Source organism: Clupea harengus, chromosome 14 (genome assembly GCF_900700415.2).
Source record: "Clupea harengus chromosome 14, Ch_v2.0.2, whole genome shotgun sequence".
Taxonomy (NCBI): Eukaryota; Metazoa; Chordata; class Actinopteri; order Clupeiformes; family Clupeidae; genus Clupea; species Clupea harengus.
Window position 1 is genome coordinate 4,606,086 of NC_045165.1, and position 17,500 is coordinate 4,623,585.

Sequence of the window (17,500 nt, forward strand, 5' to 3'; positions counted from 1 at the left end):
TTCCCCTCCTCTCCTTGAGCACTCAACATTAAGGTCCTGTGTTCCCCTCCTCTCCTCTTCTTGATCACTCAACATTAAGGTGCTTGCCCTGTGTCTCTTCTTGAGCACTCAACATTAAGGTGCTGCCCTGTGTCCCCCTCCTCTTCTTGATCACTGAACATTAAGGTGCTGTGTTCCCCTCCTCTTCTCTCCTCTCAACATTAAGGTGCTGCCCTGTGTTCTGCTCCTCTTCTTGAACACTCAACATTAAGGTGCTGCCCTGTGTTCATCTCCTCTTCCTTGGCACAGGTTGTTTTCCTCTCCTCCTCCTCACCCTCCTCTCCTCCTCCCCCCCTCTTTCCCTCGCACCCCTCCTTCCCTTTCTCTCCACCTCCTTCCCTTCCTCCTTCCTGTGTCTCCTCTGCTGTGCTCCCTTGTTTTGGCTGCTGCTGCTGCGCAGGAGGCCAAATAACGGTGCGCACTCCCTAAATCCACACACACACACACGCACACACACACACACACACACAGACACACACACAGACACACACACACACACACACACACACACACACACGCACAAGCACACCTACACACACGCACGCTCCCCAAATCCACAGGTGCTTCTCTGCGTGTGGCTCCGGATTCAGCAGTCTTCAGAGTCTGCTAATATTCCCACGGCATCGCACCCACACACCCACACACACACACACACACACACACCCACACACACACACACACACAGACAGACACACACAGACCCACAACAACAACAACTTTCCACTTCCCTACAGAACCCTCTACAGTATCCAGCCATCTTCCCTCAAACGACTGCTGCTACTGCTGAGTTTGAACAAAAGAGAGGAGGGTCCACTCCATCACCAGAGGCCAACAGAGACTGTGATCAACACCGCTTCTTTCAGAAACTACCACAGACACATCGCCGTCTGGGCAAACCACACACACACACACACACACACAGGCGTGCAGACACACACACACACACACACACACACACAGGCGTGCAGACACACACACACACACACACACACAGACACACACACACACACACACACACACACACACACACACACAGAGGTGGAGTGCCTTTATCACCAGCACAAAGCGAGGTGTTTACACTGGCTGTCCTGAGTGGCACAGTGTTATGTCAGGGTGAGACTTATCTGAGCGCTGTTGTTGTGGTGTTTAATCTCTTACAACACAGGCTTGGTATGTACAGCCCTGCAATCAGGCCCTGCAATGTCTTAATCTGACCCCGAAAGCGAGATACGTGCAGAGAGGGAAAGAGGAAAAGAGAGAAGGGTGGAGGGGTGAAGGGAGACAGAGAGAGAGAGAGAGATAAAGAGAGTCGGAGAGAAGAGGAGGGAAGAAGAGAGACACAGAGAGAAAGGAGAGAGAGAGAGAGAGAGAAAAAAAAAGTGGAGAGAGAGAATTTCTCAGGGTCCCACATGTTATTCAGAGCTTAAAAGCCAGGTCCGGTGTTGACACACACACACACACACACACACACACACACACACACACACACACACACACACACACACACACACACACACACACACAGGTCCGGTGTTAAGAGGATAATCCAATCCTATAATTGCTTCAGGTCTAGTACACAACTGCAGCTGAAGGCAACACGTTCTTAAAACATTTCCCTTTAAGATCCCAGCTTTCAGCAATATGGCATCAAATCCGGAGGATTTCTGTCCTACCATACTCTCCATTTAACCAAACTGCCAATCAGCCATTTTGTCATCATGTAACCGTGGTAACCTCACTTTAAATCATTTCAAAGCATATCAATCATTACACCCCACTTCTCCAACATGCTGCCGTTTGACTGTCAGCTGGGGCAGTACCGTACAAACTAATCAGCTGATTAAAAATAACAAACCTAAATGATGCAGAGTCATACAATCACACACACACAGGCAACATTCTACTATTTAATCACTGGACAAAGGTTTTTCACTGATACTTGTGTATATGAGTGCCTTCATGTGTGTGTGTATGTGTGTGTGCGTCCGTGTGTGTGTGTGTGCGTGTGTGAGAGAGTGTGTTACCTCATAGCTCCTTACAGACAGCTAATCACACTCTAATCTACACTCCAGGGGTGACATCACTGACTAAAACAGGGAGTATGTTTCACACACCCATTGTGTATGTATGTGTCTGTGTGTGTGTACGTGCGCGCGCATGTGTGTGTGTGTGTGTGTGCGAGAGAGCAAAGGAAAGACAGAGATGGATAGGCTCTCTTTCACAAAGCACCTGCACACAAAAACACATTCATTATCTCCTGAGCTGTCTGTCTGCTCATGTCTAAGAGCATTCTTTCAGTGAGACTCTCCTGAGCTGTCTGTCTGCTCATGTCTAAGAGCATTCTTTCAGTGAGACTCTCCTGAGCTGTCTGTCTGCTCATGTCTAAGAGCATTCTTTCAGTGAGACTCTCCTGAGCTGTCTGTCTGCTCATGTCTAAGAGCATTCTTTCAGTGAGACTCTCCTGAGCTGTCTGTCTGCTCATGTCTAAGAGCATTCTTTCAGTGAGACTCTCCTGAGCTGTCTGTCTGTTCATGTCTAAGAGCATTCTTTCAGTGAGACTCTCCTGAGCTGTCTGTCTGCTCATGTCTAAGAGCATTCTTTCAGTGAGACTCTCCTGAGCTGTCTGTCTGCCTGCTCATGTCTAAGAGCATTCTTTCAGTGAGACTCTCCTGAGCTGTCTGTCTGCTCATGTCTAAGAGCATTCTTTCAGTGAGACTCTCCTGAGCTGTCTGTCTGCTCATGTCTAAGAGCATTCTTTCAGTGAGACTCTCCTGAGCTGTCTGTCTGCTCATGTCTAAGAGCATTCTTTCAGTGAGACTCTCCTGAGCTGTCTGTCTGCTCATGTCTAAGAGCATTCTTTCAGTGAGACTCTCCTGAGCTGTCTGTCTGCTCATGTCTAAGAGCATTCTATCAGTGAGACTCTCCTGAGCTGTCTGTCTGTGTGCTCATGTCTAAGAGCATTCTTTCAGTGAGACTCACCTGAGCTGTCTGTCTGCCTGCTCATGTCTAAGAGCATTCTTTCAGTGAGACTCTCCTGAGCTGTCTGTCTGCCTGCTCATGTCTAAGAGCATTCTTTCAGTGAGACGCACCTCGCAGGTGAAGAGCCATGGGAGACTGGTCAATATGGTACTGTGAAATATGCACAGAAGCGCACGCACACACACACACACACACACACACACACACACACACACACACACACACACACACACACACACACACACACACACACACACACACACACACACACACACACACACACACACACACACACACACACACACACACACACACCCCAAACACACACACATATATGAGATCCTCTCGTCTGCGAGCACAGGACTCCAGACAGCTCAAAAGCTTACATCGATTGGTAGCGGCGTGCCATTTGCCAGGCTGAGTTGATATCTGCCGTATTGACCGACGTACAGATATATATCAGAGCGAAAGCAAGAGGGAGAGATGGAGACGGAGAAGAGAGGGACTGATAGAGAGAAAGAAATGCAGAGAGGGGGTGAGAGTGAGTGAGAGAGAGAGAGAGAGAGAGTGTGTGTGTGTATGTGTGTGGGTGTGTGTGTCACCACGTGAAGCATTGGCAAACAAACATCTGATCCACTGCTCTATCTCAGTGTGGAGTAGGTAAATCACACACTCCACTCCTGAGCGGAGTGATTTATCATATTTGTTTTTGAGTGAGAGTGCGCATGCATGTGTATGTTCGTGTGTTTGTGTGCGTGGGTGCATGTGTGTGTTTGTGTGTGTGTGCATTAATGTGTGTGTTTGTGTGCCCTTTTAGTCGGGGGCGGATGTCTGTCCAGCAGCTGTTGCATCGATCGATGGCCATAGCGGTTTCCGCCCCGCGATACGGTGATATCATCCCTCTTACACACCCTTGTGCTCTTACACACACACACACGCCTCTGCACTCAGTGTGTTGTGCATCTTTTCAAGGCGTTCTTCTCTCGTTCTCTCACACACACACACACACACACACACACACACACACACACACACAGACACTCTCACACACACACACACACACACACACACCACACACACACACACACACACACACACACACACACACACACACAGAGTCACTGGCGGACAGATGTTGTGTCAGTTTATGTTTGGCCGGGCCTCTTTGATGTCTCCCTGTGCAGGTCCGCTGGTCCAGGCTGGATGCTTCCCCAAATTACCCAGCAGACAAAGGGGCAAATTGCACCGCAGGAAGTGGAGATGACCCAAAACCTGGCGCCTTGGCCCTAACAGATGTTTGGGCTCAGGCATCGCTGAAGGTGTGTGTGTGTGTGTGTGTGTGTGTGTGTGTGTGTGTGTGTGTGTGTGTGTGTGTGTGTGTGTGAGAGAGAGGAGGGAGAACAGAGAGGCTGTCACACCCACTCTCATGCTGACTATATAAACACAACGAAACTGGCTTCATACTATGTTTTCTCATGACACACACACACACACACACACACACACACACACACAAATGCGCACATACACACACACACACAAATGCACACACACACACACACGTGCATATACATCTATTGAGTGACTGTGAACGATACTCCAGCCCCTTCCTTGGGCTGGCACACACACACACACACACACCACACACACACACACACACACACACACACACACACACACACACACCTCTCTGCCCCTTCCTTGGGCTAGCAGCCCCCTCTTTTGTCTGCTGCCTAAATGCCTAGATGTTGTAACGTGTTTGAGCTTTTCTGCTCTGTGCTCCACTTGCTTCCAGTTGGCTTCCCAACCACTCTCTCTCTCTCTCACACACACACACACACACACACACACACACACACACACACACACACACACACACACACACACACACACACACAAGTATGCCTTGTGAGACTGTGAGATTAAATTACACTAAAGTCATGAACTCTCACTTTGTGAGCAGCCTCTGAAAAATTCTTCGCCTTTGATTTCCGCCTCAACATTCTACATTTGCTCTACCTCTCTCTCTCTTCCCCTGTCTCTCTCCCTCTTTCTCTCTCTCTCTTTCTCCCCCCCCCCCCCCCCCCCCCTCCAACTCAAGACATTCCTCTCGCTCTCACCTGCACGCCTTCACCCACCTCTAGGCAGAATCCCTCTCCTCATTCCTCTAACTCCTCTTCTCCTTTTCATCCCTCGTTCTTTCCCTTGTTCCGCAGGTTCTCCCTGATGACTGGTTTATACCTGTTGAGCCCCCTCTCCACCCCTCCTCCAGTCCCCCCCCCCCCCCCCCCTCTGTTGTTCTTTTCTCCAGCCTGTCACTGTGGCTGACCCTGACCTTGACCCTGACCCTGACCCTGACCTGTTCCTGACCCTGTTCCTGACCCTGTTCAGAGTTCTCAGGGTGCAGGGAATGGAGGGAATGGCGGCCGGTGCTGGCTCTGCTCTGCTCTGCTCTGCTCTGCTCTGCCTCTCTCCTCATCTGAAAGGCCTCCGTGTCTGACATGGGGAAACATGGGGTTCCGCTTCATTGCCACGGGCTGTGTTGTGGTCCTATGGTTCTCTGTTCGTGCGGGGGAATGCAAAGGGGCTTTCTGACTCTGGCTTGGGAGCTAGTTCTGATTATGGCTGGGGTTGAGGTTCGAGTGAGATGGACATTTAGGTTGGGGTCATTCAGGCCATGGCTGATAATGAACACTTTATCGATGATTTAGTGGCTAATTGCTCCGTGCAAAATGGGTGTTTCTCCATCTACATATTTCTATCTTCAATGAAACTCTGAAATACATGTTTCTCAATAAGCCAATGAACTTTGTTTCTTCAATAAGGATTCAATGCCAAGTCAAGCCTCGCTACACAAAGACAGACAGGCAGGTAGGCACTCAATATGTACCCAGGGGACACACAGTCCTTCTGTGTGTTTGTTCCACAGTGTGTCTATCTATATAGAGACTGGCTCTCTCTTTGTTGATCTCTGCTGGTGAAGTGGAGAGTGGGGTTGGGGACCGACTCTGCTGGGAAACCGACTGGGGCTTTCAAGTCCTGTGCGTGTGCCTCTCCTCCAGGCTACACCACGCTCAGCGTTCCCCCTGTGGCTATACATTTGGGCCCTCTCCACACTCTCCACTCTCCACTGTCTGTCCTGTGTTCACCCTCTGCCTCTCCTCTGTCCCTGTGAACTCTCCCCTTTCTTCCCAAATGACCTGCGCTCCTCCTTCTGCAGCGTCCCCTCCATTTAGTCACCTCCTCCCTCCCTCCCTCCGCACTCTCCTCCTGTCCACCTCTACCTCCTCCTCCCCCCCTCGGGGTGACCTTGACTGAAGCGACCATCTTTTCACTCCCTTTCCCTCCTCTCCTGTAGCTGACTACATCTTGTCCTCCAAAGTGATGTCCTTCTTCAAAGCCTTCAGGAGGTCACCAGATGGTTTGCTGACTGTTTGTCGTATCCAAACTAAAGTGTTTACATATTTTCTTCAGCTCTCAATATCTCTTCCCTGCTTCCGATCAACACTTGTGCAGCTTGGCTTGTGGTGTGTGTGTGTATGTGTGTGTGTGTGTGAGTGTGTGTGTGGTGTGTGTGTGTGTGTGTGTCTGAGTGTGTGTGTGTTGCACATTCCACACAGTTCTAAACTCGGTTTGTTTAGCACTCATTTACTTGGCTTCAAATAGATCTGAAAAGCAATTTCACAAGACTGTATATACACAAGCATACGTGTGCACACAAGCACACACACACACACACACACACACTCACACACACACACACACACACACACACACACACACACAGACCGACCGACAGACAGACAGACAGACAGACAGACAGACAGACAGACAGACAGACAGACAGACAGACAGACAGACAGATAGATAGACAGACAGACAGGCAGACAAACACACAGGCACACAGACAGACAGACTGTGAAAGTGTTTTTCTAAGTTGCATCAGCAGCTATTGCATACAGCAGCGAGGCCAAGGCGAGCGGGAGAAAGGCAGACAACAGAGATGGTTGAAAGCAGGGAGATATTTTGTATCCGTCTGCTGCACGATGGCCGTCTTCTCTGCTTCCAGCTTCTCTGTTTTATCAGCATACACATACAGCCACCCAGGTACAAATGAGATTCAACACGCATAGTCTCCACTGGACTGAACACACACAAACACACTCACTCACTCACTCACTCACTCACTCACTCACTCACTCACTCACTCACACCCAGGTACAGATGAGATTCAACACGAGTAGCCTCGACTGGACTGAACACACACACTCCTGCAGGCTCATCTTGCAACACAATTCATCTCACATAGTTCACCTCTCAACTGAACACAAACACACACACACACAGACACACACTCACAAACACAGGCAGAATCAAAGGGATTGCCTGACTGAAAATCACCACTCATAGCTCACCTACAACTAAGCACACACACACACACACACGCAGGCACACGCACAGGAAGAAACACACACACACAAAACCAACAGAACTCACCGTTGACACACTCGAACACATCGCAGCACCTCCCAGGGGTACCGTCGCCACGGGAGATGACCTGAGGGGAAGATCCAGCCGGGCACTGAGGGAAGCCACACAGACCGGGCAAACACTCACACCTGGAGAAGGAGGGAGGGAATGAGGGAGAGAGGGAGGGAGAGAGAGAAGGAGAGAGGGAGAGAGGGAAGGGGGGGAGAGAGAAGGAGAGAGTGAGAGAGGGAAGGGGGGGGGTGAGAGGAGAGAGGGAAAGGGAAAGGGAAAAGAAACCAGAAAGAGAATGAGTGGAAGAAAGGGAAAGAAAAACAGCAAGACATGAGAGAGAGAGAGAGAGAGAGAGAGAGAGAGAGAGATTGAGTGATAAGAGATTGATATGGACAGATAGACAGATTGATAGACAGACAGAGAGAGGGGAGGGCTGAACTCTCTGTAATCCCCCCCCCCCCCCCCCCCCCCACACACACACACACACACTTCAGGGCTACATGAGAGATCAGTGTGTGTGGGGGAATCCTCCTCACATCCGCACACCTCCCCTCTTTCCCCTCTTTCCCCTCTTTCTCCCTCTCCAACACATCCTTCACTTCCTCTCTGCATGGATCTGCCGTTTTCTCTTTCCCTCCTGGCTCCCTCTCATTACTAGTGTGTGTGTGTGTGTTTGGTGTCTGTGTGTGTTTTCTACCACATCACTGTGTTTTGGACTAATGCCACTCGCCTCCCACACACGCACACACACACACACACACACTGCTGTGTTTGCTGTTGAAGCTGACTGACTGTAATTACTGCATATGATACGTAGTCTGCCCTCAAATAACTGCGCGATGCTCCAATTTTCAGAGGAGGCACACTGATACATCCACTCACTCCAGTTTGGCTTTTATGGGTACATTTCCTGTCTCTGGAAGTAAGCCATTACTGTTTGACAGCTCACTTCAGTGGCGCTACGCGTACTTATATTATGAGCCGTCAGACAGCATAGGGGTATGGGACAGGCCATAACAGCGGATTATGAGAAGCTAGGTAGTGTTTGTGTGTTCAGTGTTCCGGACAGTGTGTTCAGGGCCTCACAGGGCACGAGGATGGCAGAAAATCCATACATGTGACACATTTTGAACGTGGTGTTTTTCTATTACTTGAGCCAAACTAAGAATGCGTGAGGGAAGACAAAGGGAGATGTAGAAATAGAGAGAGTGAATGAGAGAGAGAGAGAGGGAGAGAGAGAGAGAGAGAGAGAGAGAGAGGGAGGGAGAGAGTGAATGAGAGAGAGAGAGAGAGAGAGAGGGAGGGAGAGAGACAGAGAGAGAGATTTAAGGGAGCATACCTTGTGGGCAGCGTGCAGCAGCCGTCCGCAGTAAGTCGCACCTGCGTCTCGTAGCTGTCGGCTGGACACTGCACCGGCTGGAGAGGGGGGCACTCCACTGTGGTGCAGTCCACACTGAACACTGTAACACACAAACACACACACACACACACACAGCCCATTACATTACTGTGGAGAGTGCTTTGACATGCTGAGCACCAGAACGACTCTCAAAACATCATCTTTCGTTTCGAGAAAAAAAACAGCATTTTTCCAGCCTTTTCTAACCTACTCTTCCAGGTTCTTTCACTCACATAGATCACTCTATATCTCCACATCCTTTTGTTCCATCTCACCTTTCAGCACCTCCAGTGGGAGCCATTTCAGACTCCTCCAAGGATAAGGAGGACCCGCTAAAGACCTGCTACGCTAATGACAGTAGATTGCACCTCTCTCCCTGGAGTCTCGAGCCACACTGCCATCATCTGCTTTCAGATGTGCTTACAGCAGGGTGGGAGGGCACGCTTCCTTCTACACTCAAAAAGCTCTCACCTTTTACATATTTACCTCTTCACATGCGTTCATAGTTTACCATATTCTATGCCCGCTTTTGCATACAGGCTTGAATATGCAGATCACGGACACACACAGGCATAGGATGGTTGGCGTGGCGTGGCGTGGCGTACCTGGCTTGCACTCGTACAGGTCGCAGCACTCGCCGGGCTTGCCCGAGCCCTTGGACACCAGGATGTTGAGGTAGCCAGGCTGGCACACCTTGCGTAGGCACCCGGCGGGGCTGCAGACGCAGCGGCTGGGCAGCGGGCAACACTCGCCCGGCGGGGCGTAGCCCTCGATCAGCACCGAGTCCTCCGGGCAGCGCGGGGAGAACTGCACCTCGCAGCGCGCCTTCGAGCAGTCCGGTCGCTCCTCTGTGGACGGAGAGAGAGAGAGAGAGAGAGAGAGAGAGAGAGAGAGAGAGAGAGAGAGAGAGAGAGAGGGGGAGAGGGAGAGGGAGAGAGGGAGAGAGAGAGAGAGGGAGAGAGAGAGGAGGTGAAGAGATGAGTGCGTTTATGTTTAAAGATGCACGATTTAGGTTTATGAAATCACGACAGCCATGAATGAGTCTGAGACTTCAAGAGTGTTTCTCACTCTTTCTGTGTGTCTGTGGGTTTTTCTGTCTGTGTCAAAGTCACATTCCTTTATAAAGCACATGTAGAACAACAAGAGTTGTGACCAAAGTGCTTTCTAGTTGAGAAACATGTAAAACATGTAAGGACATACAAAAGTCATAAAAGTGAAAGAATAAAAGAGAGCGATAGATGAACAAAGGCTAAAACATGTAGGCAAAAAGAAAATGTTTAAGACAAATAAAAATGAACACAGGCCAACAACATGGATGAATGGAGTGTGGATAAAGGAAAAATAAATAAATAAGAACATAAAACCATAAATTTGGTTAATAGAACAGAATAAAAACCACCAAACAATAAAAAAAAAACACCATAAAAGAACAACAGATTAAAAATGAACCTGACCAAAAAAAATCTGAGTACAGCTCAGACTGACTAAAAAGCCCAGCTAAAAGCCTGACCCCAGAGCGGGCTAGGTGCAGCTAAAAGAATGCGCCGGCCTCGACCGAACAGCCCTTAGAACCAGCAGGTCAATTGGAATTCAAGAGGGCATTAGGCAGTACACCAAAACCAGACTGATACGTATTAAGGACCCCATTGTCATTCAAATACCACTTCAAAATCTGAAAACTGTGAGAATTTTCGACGGAAATGGGAGCTTATAGACAGGTCTAAAATTGGAGGGGGGAATCAGGATCCAGGTTAGGCTTCTTTGGCCAAGCTTGCACCACTGCATATTTTAAAGAAATGAAGGTCCTGAAACTCCTGAGATGGCTGATTTATTAATGATGTTTGAGCACACTACAAGCCACAACACGGAACACCTCCTGTAGAAGAGGAGATGGGGTGAAGTCTGCAGTGCTGGTTGACGGGCTTCATATGAGACACCATTGTACATTGTACATTGTAAGTCGCACATATGTAAGTCGCTTTGGATAAAAGCGTCTGCTAAATGACTAAATGTAAATGTAAATGTATGAGACACCAGGTCAGTGAGGCTTCATATGAGACACCAGGTCAGTGGGGCAGGAGAGAGACGGCTCACACAAATGATCCACAGTGGAGGGATCAATAAAACTGATCATGACAGCCATTGGTTGATGTTGGTATCGAATGGTCTGATTGTGTTCATTTTCTTTCAACAAAATAGTTTCCAAAGTCATCACTGGAGAGTGAAGAGGTAGTCGTGAAGCCAGCAGGAGGGTTAAGAAAGGTATTGATTAAACTGAGTTATTATTTAAAGTTATTAACTGTGCTGAACAGGATCCTGGGCCTATGGAATGCAATTTCTGCCAAAAAACGAATTTCCATTATAGCCTTTCTGTGCGTGACTGTGTGTGTGTGTGTGTGTGTGTGTGTGTGTGTGTGTGTGTGTGTGTGTGTGTGTGTGTGTGTGTGTACATGTATGAGAGGAAGACTAAACATGAATGAGTGAAATGACTTAATTAAACTTTAAAAGAGCAAACTAATCTTGTCTTGTCTTGTTTTTATCAACAGTGCTTAATGGCTTGGCTTATTGTGTCTCCGCTCTGTCTGCATGCTTGAACAACAAGGACCAATTATGAGCACAAACATATAGATCAGCTACATACTTAAAATAGATCAGCTACATACTTAAAATATATTGGCACATAAGCTGTGAATCCATTTTGGACATTCTATTTACCTTCTACAAACATACAAACACAAAATCTATAAAATGCCCACAATTGTATGTACGGCACTCTCAAAAACAACAAAAGTAATACAACGCGAAAATAATTGGCGCCAGGTGAGAAGCATAGCAGAACACCAAATTAAAAAAAGACTGTTTTATCTATCAGAGTTTGTTTTTAAGCTTCAGGTCAGGACAAATTGCTATTACTGGCTTGTGGGGTAGAGAGAAAAAAAAAGGAAAAAAAAAAGACAGCCGAGGTGCGTGCAGGAAGAACACGGCGAATAATGAACACAGATTAACTTGTCTAGATGCGGAGCTTGCAAGAAAAGACAAGTGCACAGCATGGCATCAGAAAAACAACTAATGGAAGTGCGTTTACCTCACTAACAGTTCAAGGCGGTCGGGGGGGGCCAACTGGGCTTTGATTAACACAGCCGTTCCTTTTTGCCCCCAATTTAATTTTTTGGGGATGGGAACACACTGAATAGAAAACAAAGTCCAAAGCAGCACCTAGGGGGGGGCAAACGCTCAGTTGGTGAAAAGCGCTGCCATTTCTCTGTTTGTTTGTCTGTTTAAATCCGCTGTGCGGGCCTCGCCAAGCTAATTACACAAAACTCATTTCAGGCTGCCAAGGCTCCTGGTTCATATCAGAGGCCACTCCGAGGCAGGTTACTCTCTCGCTCTGTTGGTGGTGGTGTTTTTTTTTCCCACTTCCACAAACGTGTTTCATACCCTGACTGCCATCCCTGAGGCTAGCTCAGTATTGCGCCTGGGTTGGGTCAGACCTCTCTGAAGTCTGCTGGAGCTCTGCGGGGGGTTTTTGGCCCCCGTGACCAATCCCTATGAAACGTGTGGGATTCATAATTCCGGGGGGGAGAGTGTGATGGATGTGAGGTCAGGATACGGACAGGACGAGGGGCATAGATGCCCCGAAATTCAAAAGCAATTTTGGGGGAGCCTGGAGGAGGTGGGGTGGGGATTTGTGTGGGAGTGGCAGGACGTTTTTTTTTTTATTTTTTATTTTACTTCAGGAGAAGCTGCAGGTTGCATGGCTGCGCTCCACTCAGGCAGAGGGTGCCTCTCAGGTTGGCTGGTGAGGCTTTCATCATCACGACGCAGGGGGCAAGAAAACCAAATAAAGATGTTTTGCGCCCAGAGGTTACACTGCAAGCACTCTGTCCTCCTGGGGGGAAAAGAAACAAAAAAACCCACCAATGGATACATCGCAACGCCTCAAGCCTCTGCGCCAAAACAAAGAAAAGGAAGAGAAAGAAAAGCCAGGAAGAAAAAAAGGAAATGCAGAATGTTAGCATTACAAGCACTGGCTACTCTCTCTCTCTCTCTCTCTCTCTCTCTCTCTCTCTCTCTCTCTCTCTCTCCTCTCTCCCCCTCTCTCTCTCTCCCTCTCTCTCTCCCTCTCTCTCCCTCCCTCTCTCCCTCTCCCTTCCTCTCCCTCCCTCTCTCTCCCTCTCTCTCTCTCTCTCTCTCCCTCTCTCCCTCTCTCTCTCCCTCTCTCTCTCCCTCTCTCTCTCTCCCTCTCTCTCTCTCTCTCCTCTCCCTCCCTCTCCCTCCCTCTCCCTGCTCCCTCCCTCTCCTCCCTCTCCCTCTCCTCTCTCTCCCTCTCTCCCTCTCCCTCTCTCCTCTCCCTCCCTCTCCCTCCCTCTCTCCTCTCCCTCTCTCTCCCTCTCTCTCTCCCTCCCTCTCTCCCTCCCTCTCTCCCTCTCTCTCTCCCTCTCTCTCTCTCTCCCTCTCTCCCTCTCTCTCTCCTCCCTCTCTCCCTCCCTCTCTCTCTCCCTCTCCCTCTCTCTCTCTCCCTCTTTTTCTTCCTTCCTGAACAGCATATAAGCAGGGTGGGTGAACCTAATGAGTCAAATCAGGACTCGCACATCATCAAAGGCACGGGCACAATGCAGGAAGGTGCCTATAATCGATAAAAGACTGTGGTGTGAGGTTTTGTTTGATTTCCACTACAGCATAATGAAGCTGGATATTAAACGCATCCATTTCGGCTCACTCTCGGCCTCATTATTCCCTTTGAAGCCTGGAGAGAAGAGACCCCCACGGATGGGCTGCTTCTTACTCACGAGGATAATTATTTCAAATGAAGGGATGGCGTGTGTGTGTGTGCTTTTGGGGAGAGAGAGGAGAGAGAGGGAAGGAGAGAGAGATAGAGAGAGGAGGCTGAGAGAGAGAGAGAGAGAGAGGGAAGGAGAGAGAGAAAGAGAGATGGAGAGAGGAGGCTGAGAGAGAAAGAGAGAGAGGGAAGGAAAGAGAGAAAGAGAGATGGAGAGAGAGGAGGCTGAGAGAGAAAGAGAGAAAGGAGAGAGAAGGAAGGAGAGAGAGAAAGAGAGATGGAGAGAGAGGAGGCTGAGAGAGAAAGAGAGAGAGGGAAGGAGAGAGTGAGAGAGAGAGAGAGAGAGAGACACAAAGCAGGAGGCTACCTGAAAGCAGATAAACTCTATTTTCCAATAGACACGTGTCATGTCCCTCACACTTAACTAGCAGTGTCCATGTGTCATGTCCCTCACACTTAACTAGCAGTGTCCATGTGTCATGTTCCTCACACTTAACTAGCAGTGTCCATGTGTCAATACATGACCGCACCCTCTTGGCTCCTCTCTCCACATAATGCTTCCTTGAGTTCACAGGAAACAAGAGACAGCAAGGAAAATAGGAAAAAAAAAAAAAAATCATCGAGACAGTACAAGCTGACATTTAACGTAGGGTGTCCTTTTGAAGGAAATGACACAGTTGGTGTTGTTAGTTTTGCCACTCTGTGTAAAACAACACTGTTTCCACGTGTCTTCATGGGAGGCCAGCTCTTAAAACTGACAATGTTAATCTACTCACTCACCATTTTCATGAATCTTCTCATCACAACACATTTGCCTTCTTAAACATCATGTGAACACATCATGATTAATCCCTCCGCCTCAGACCACATCAGAAGGCCCAACATCAGTATAATTACTGTCATATACAGAGTATATATGAGAGAGAGAGAGAGAGAGAGAGAGAGAGTGAGAGAGTGAGAGAGCCAACTAGTCCAACTCACTATCTCTTCTGAGAAATGAAATAGGGCATAAGCAGCTTCCTTTATTGGCCCCATTAAAACACACAGCACTGAAAACAGAGCCTCCAGTGAGGCAGAGGAAGGGGCCATAAGGACATGAAATATGAAGGAGTAATGTTTCTGTGAGAGTTCCTTCAGTAGGCCTGTCCTAATGTGACTTCTGCAACATTAGTGCGACAAGCAAGAACACACACACAAACACACACGCACACGTTTACAGAAAGAGAGAGAGAGAGAGAGAGAGAGAGAGAGAGAGAGAGAGTAATTAACATTTACTTTGAGCAGTTGCTGTCAGAAGCTAGCTGTCAAACAACACACACCCTCTCCATTCAGCATGGCGTCTAAAAGCTCCTCTGCCAAACACACATTCGCACGCAGCCTTGGCTAGGTCATGACGGACAGCCAGGCGCAGCAGGCAACAAGGTGATGGTTTTAAAACGAATACAGAGTTTGCCACAGTAATGGCGAAATTGATGCATCCCTATACTTAGTGAACCAAACATGACAGACGGTGACTCGTAAACTAGCACGACCGACTGGAACCGGCCCTTGGGGCAGCACCTGAACACTCTTAGAATAACAACACAACTTAGAATGTACATGTAGACGATCATAACACCAGTGACTTACTGACTCAGAAACCAGAAACCAGAAGGTAATCTCCCCTTAAATACGTAAGCAATGCTTTCATTCTAAATAATTCAATTGCAACTGTATTTGCAGTCCTTGGGGCTAGACTAGCATTGCTACCCTACATTACCCAATTACCCCTTTACCCCTTTACCCCATTACAAAATAGGTCAATCACCTACACAGATACAAAATGTGTGTAAAAGCAAAGTATCCTGTGTCAAATTTTGATTGGACATAAGACTTAATGATAACAAAGGTGATAAAAACAAAACTAGGAAGAATGAATCTGAAAAAACACAGATTCTTGTAAAAAATGAAACTGAATTTGGCAAAAAGTCAAACGGATTTCTTAGGGGCCTATTTGCTCATGATCACTGGGCCTGGGGTAGTCACAGACACCTGGGTTTCCCCCTCTTCAGAGTGCATCCTTTACTGACAGCTTCTGAAACACAAGGCAACATCTCTCACAGTCAAAATCAGACTTCCGAATCCAACCAAGTGGCCCTACCCTTATAAACGAATGCCATTAGCCAAAACAGAGAGAGGGGAGAGAACAGTCCCGCTGTGAACTCCAGCCCAGACCTCAAGAAAAACACAGTGCAGTGAATCACATCCTCACACAGAGAAAGAGACAAAGAGAGAGAGAGAGAGAGCAGGATAAAGATGGAGTGAGTTCAGGGTCGCTTCAGACGGAGTGGCTGAGTGCTGGGGGCCAAATCGGGACGTGTATAAATATATCCCTTCAAAATCTCCATCTTCTCAGGCACATCTTCATCTTAGAAGAGAAGCAGAAGCTGAAGGCTTTATGATGCTCGCTGGACACTTCAGTATGGTAATAGAAGCAGATCAATAATTGAGAGGCTTTAAAAATGGCAAAGACATTGTGAGTTTGGTGCATGGTGTGGTTTTTTCTTTTTCTTTCAAAAGTAAAAGTAATTGATTTACTACAACAAGAAGCTACATGTGTGACAACCCAGGCATTTTGACCATAGATAAAAGAGTGACAAAGAGAGAGAGAGAGAGAATGAAAGAGAGAGAGAGAGAGCGAGAGAGAGAGAGAGAGAGAGAGAGAGAGAGAGAGAGAGAGAGAGTGAGGAGGCGCAAAAGATGAGTGGTGCCGAGGTCTTGGCCTCTTTTTTTCGAGTCTCCTTTAGACACCTTGCTAATGCATCTCAACTCATCCTCCGAGAGAATCAGTGTCCCCCTTTTTTTAAACCTTAATTCACTCAGCGCGTTCAAGGAAACAGCGGAGGATGGACGTATGCCAAACATACGGACGTTTATTACGCCAGAGGAAATAGGTCAGTACATGCCCAGAACTGTCAGCGCGGAGCGGTGTCGTGAGGTGAGGTGAGCCCCGCAAGGGCTTTCAGCATATTATGTCTTATTTACAATATTTCTTTTCAAATGAAAGTGTGCAAGACTTCTCCACCACCGTCTGCGTGATATTGCCTTTATTGATTTGCTTTTGTGAACAAAAAGAAAAGGTATGTTGGGAGGACAAGAAATGGTGTTAATGAAAAAAGGATGGGTGGGTGGAGAGATTCTACTCGGGTAATGGGTACGTATTATGAACTCCAGCCACCCTGAAAGTGCCAGAGAGAGATGGACCTGGCTTTGTATGAAGGTTTCTTTCTCTCTCTGTAGAACAGACGACCCCTGACCCCTGACAGGTCTAGCTTGGTGTGAGCTACCTCAGCCTCTCCAGCATGTTTGGCCTTATTGTTCACTCTTATTGAGTGCTGCTTGTACAAGAATCCCGTCAGCCAAGGTTTGTGATTTGTCATTGTAATATTCAGATGGAAGAAGTATTCAGAATCCTTTACTTAAGTAAAAGTACAAATACAGCAATGTACAAATACTCCATTACAAGTAGAAGTTCTGCATGAAAAATCCTACTTAAGTAAAAGTACATAAGAATTAGCAGCTAAATGTAGTTAAAGAATCACAGTAACAGAACTGGTTTGGTCCCTCTCACTGATATATTATATACTGAACCATCAGTGTGTGAGCAGCATGTTACTGTTGTAGCTGCTTGAGGTGGAGCTATCTTGAACTACTTTATATACAGTTTTATATACAGGGACACCAGATACATATGTGGGATCATGAGATGATTAATGGGAAACCATTTGAGAAGTTTAGATGGAAACTCAACTCATAGACAACTGAGATGTGACCCCGATTAC

At 47.8% G+C, this 17,500-nt stretch overlaps 1 protein-coding gene across 1 annotated transcript in view; it reads right to left on the reverse strand.

The window, feature by feature from the left end:
* The window catches only part of crim1 (cysteine rich transmembrane BMP regulator 1 (chordin-like)), a 116,881-nt gene that overhangs the window by 49,754 nt on the left and 49,627 nt on the right, over positions 1 to 17,500 (reverse strand). Inside the window, 3 exon segments of the mRNA XM_031580842.2 lie at positions 7,516 to 7,637; positions 8,840 to 8,960; positions 9,505 to 9,747. Coding sequence (XP_031436702.1) covers positions 7,516 to 7,637; positions 8,840 to 8,960; positions 9,505 to 9,747 — 486 coding nt within the window.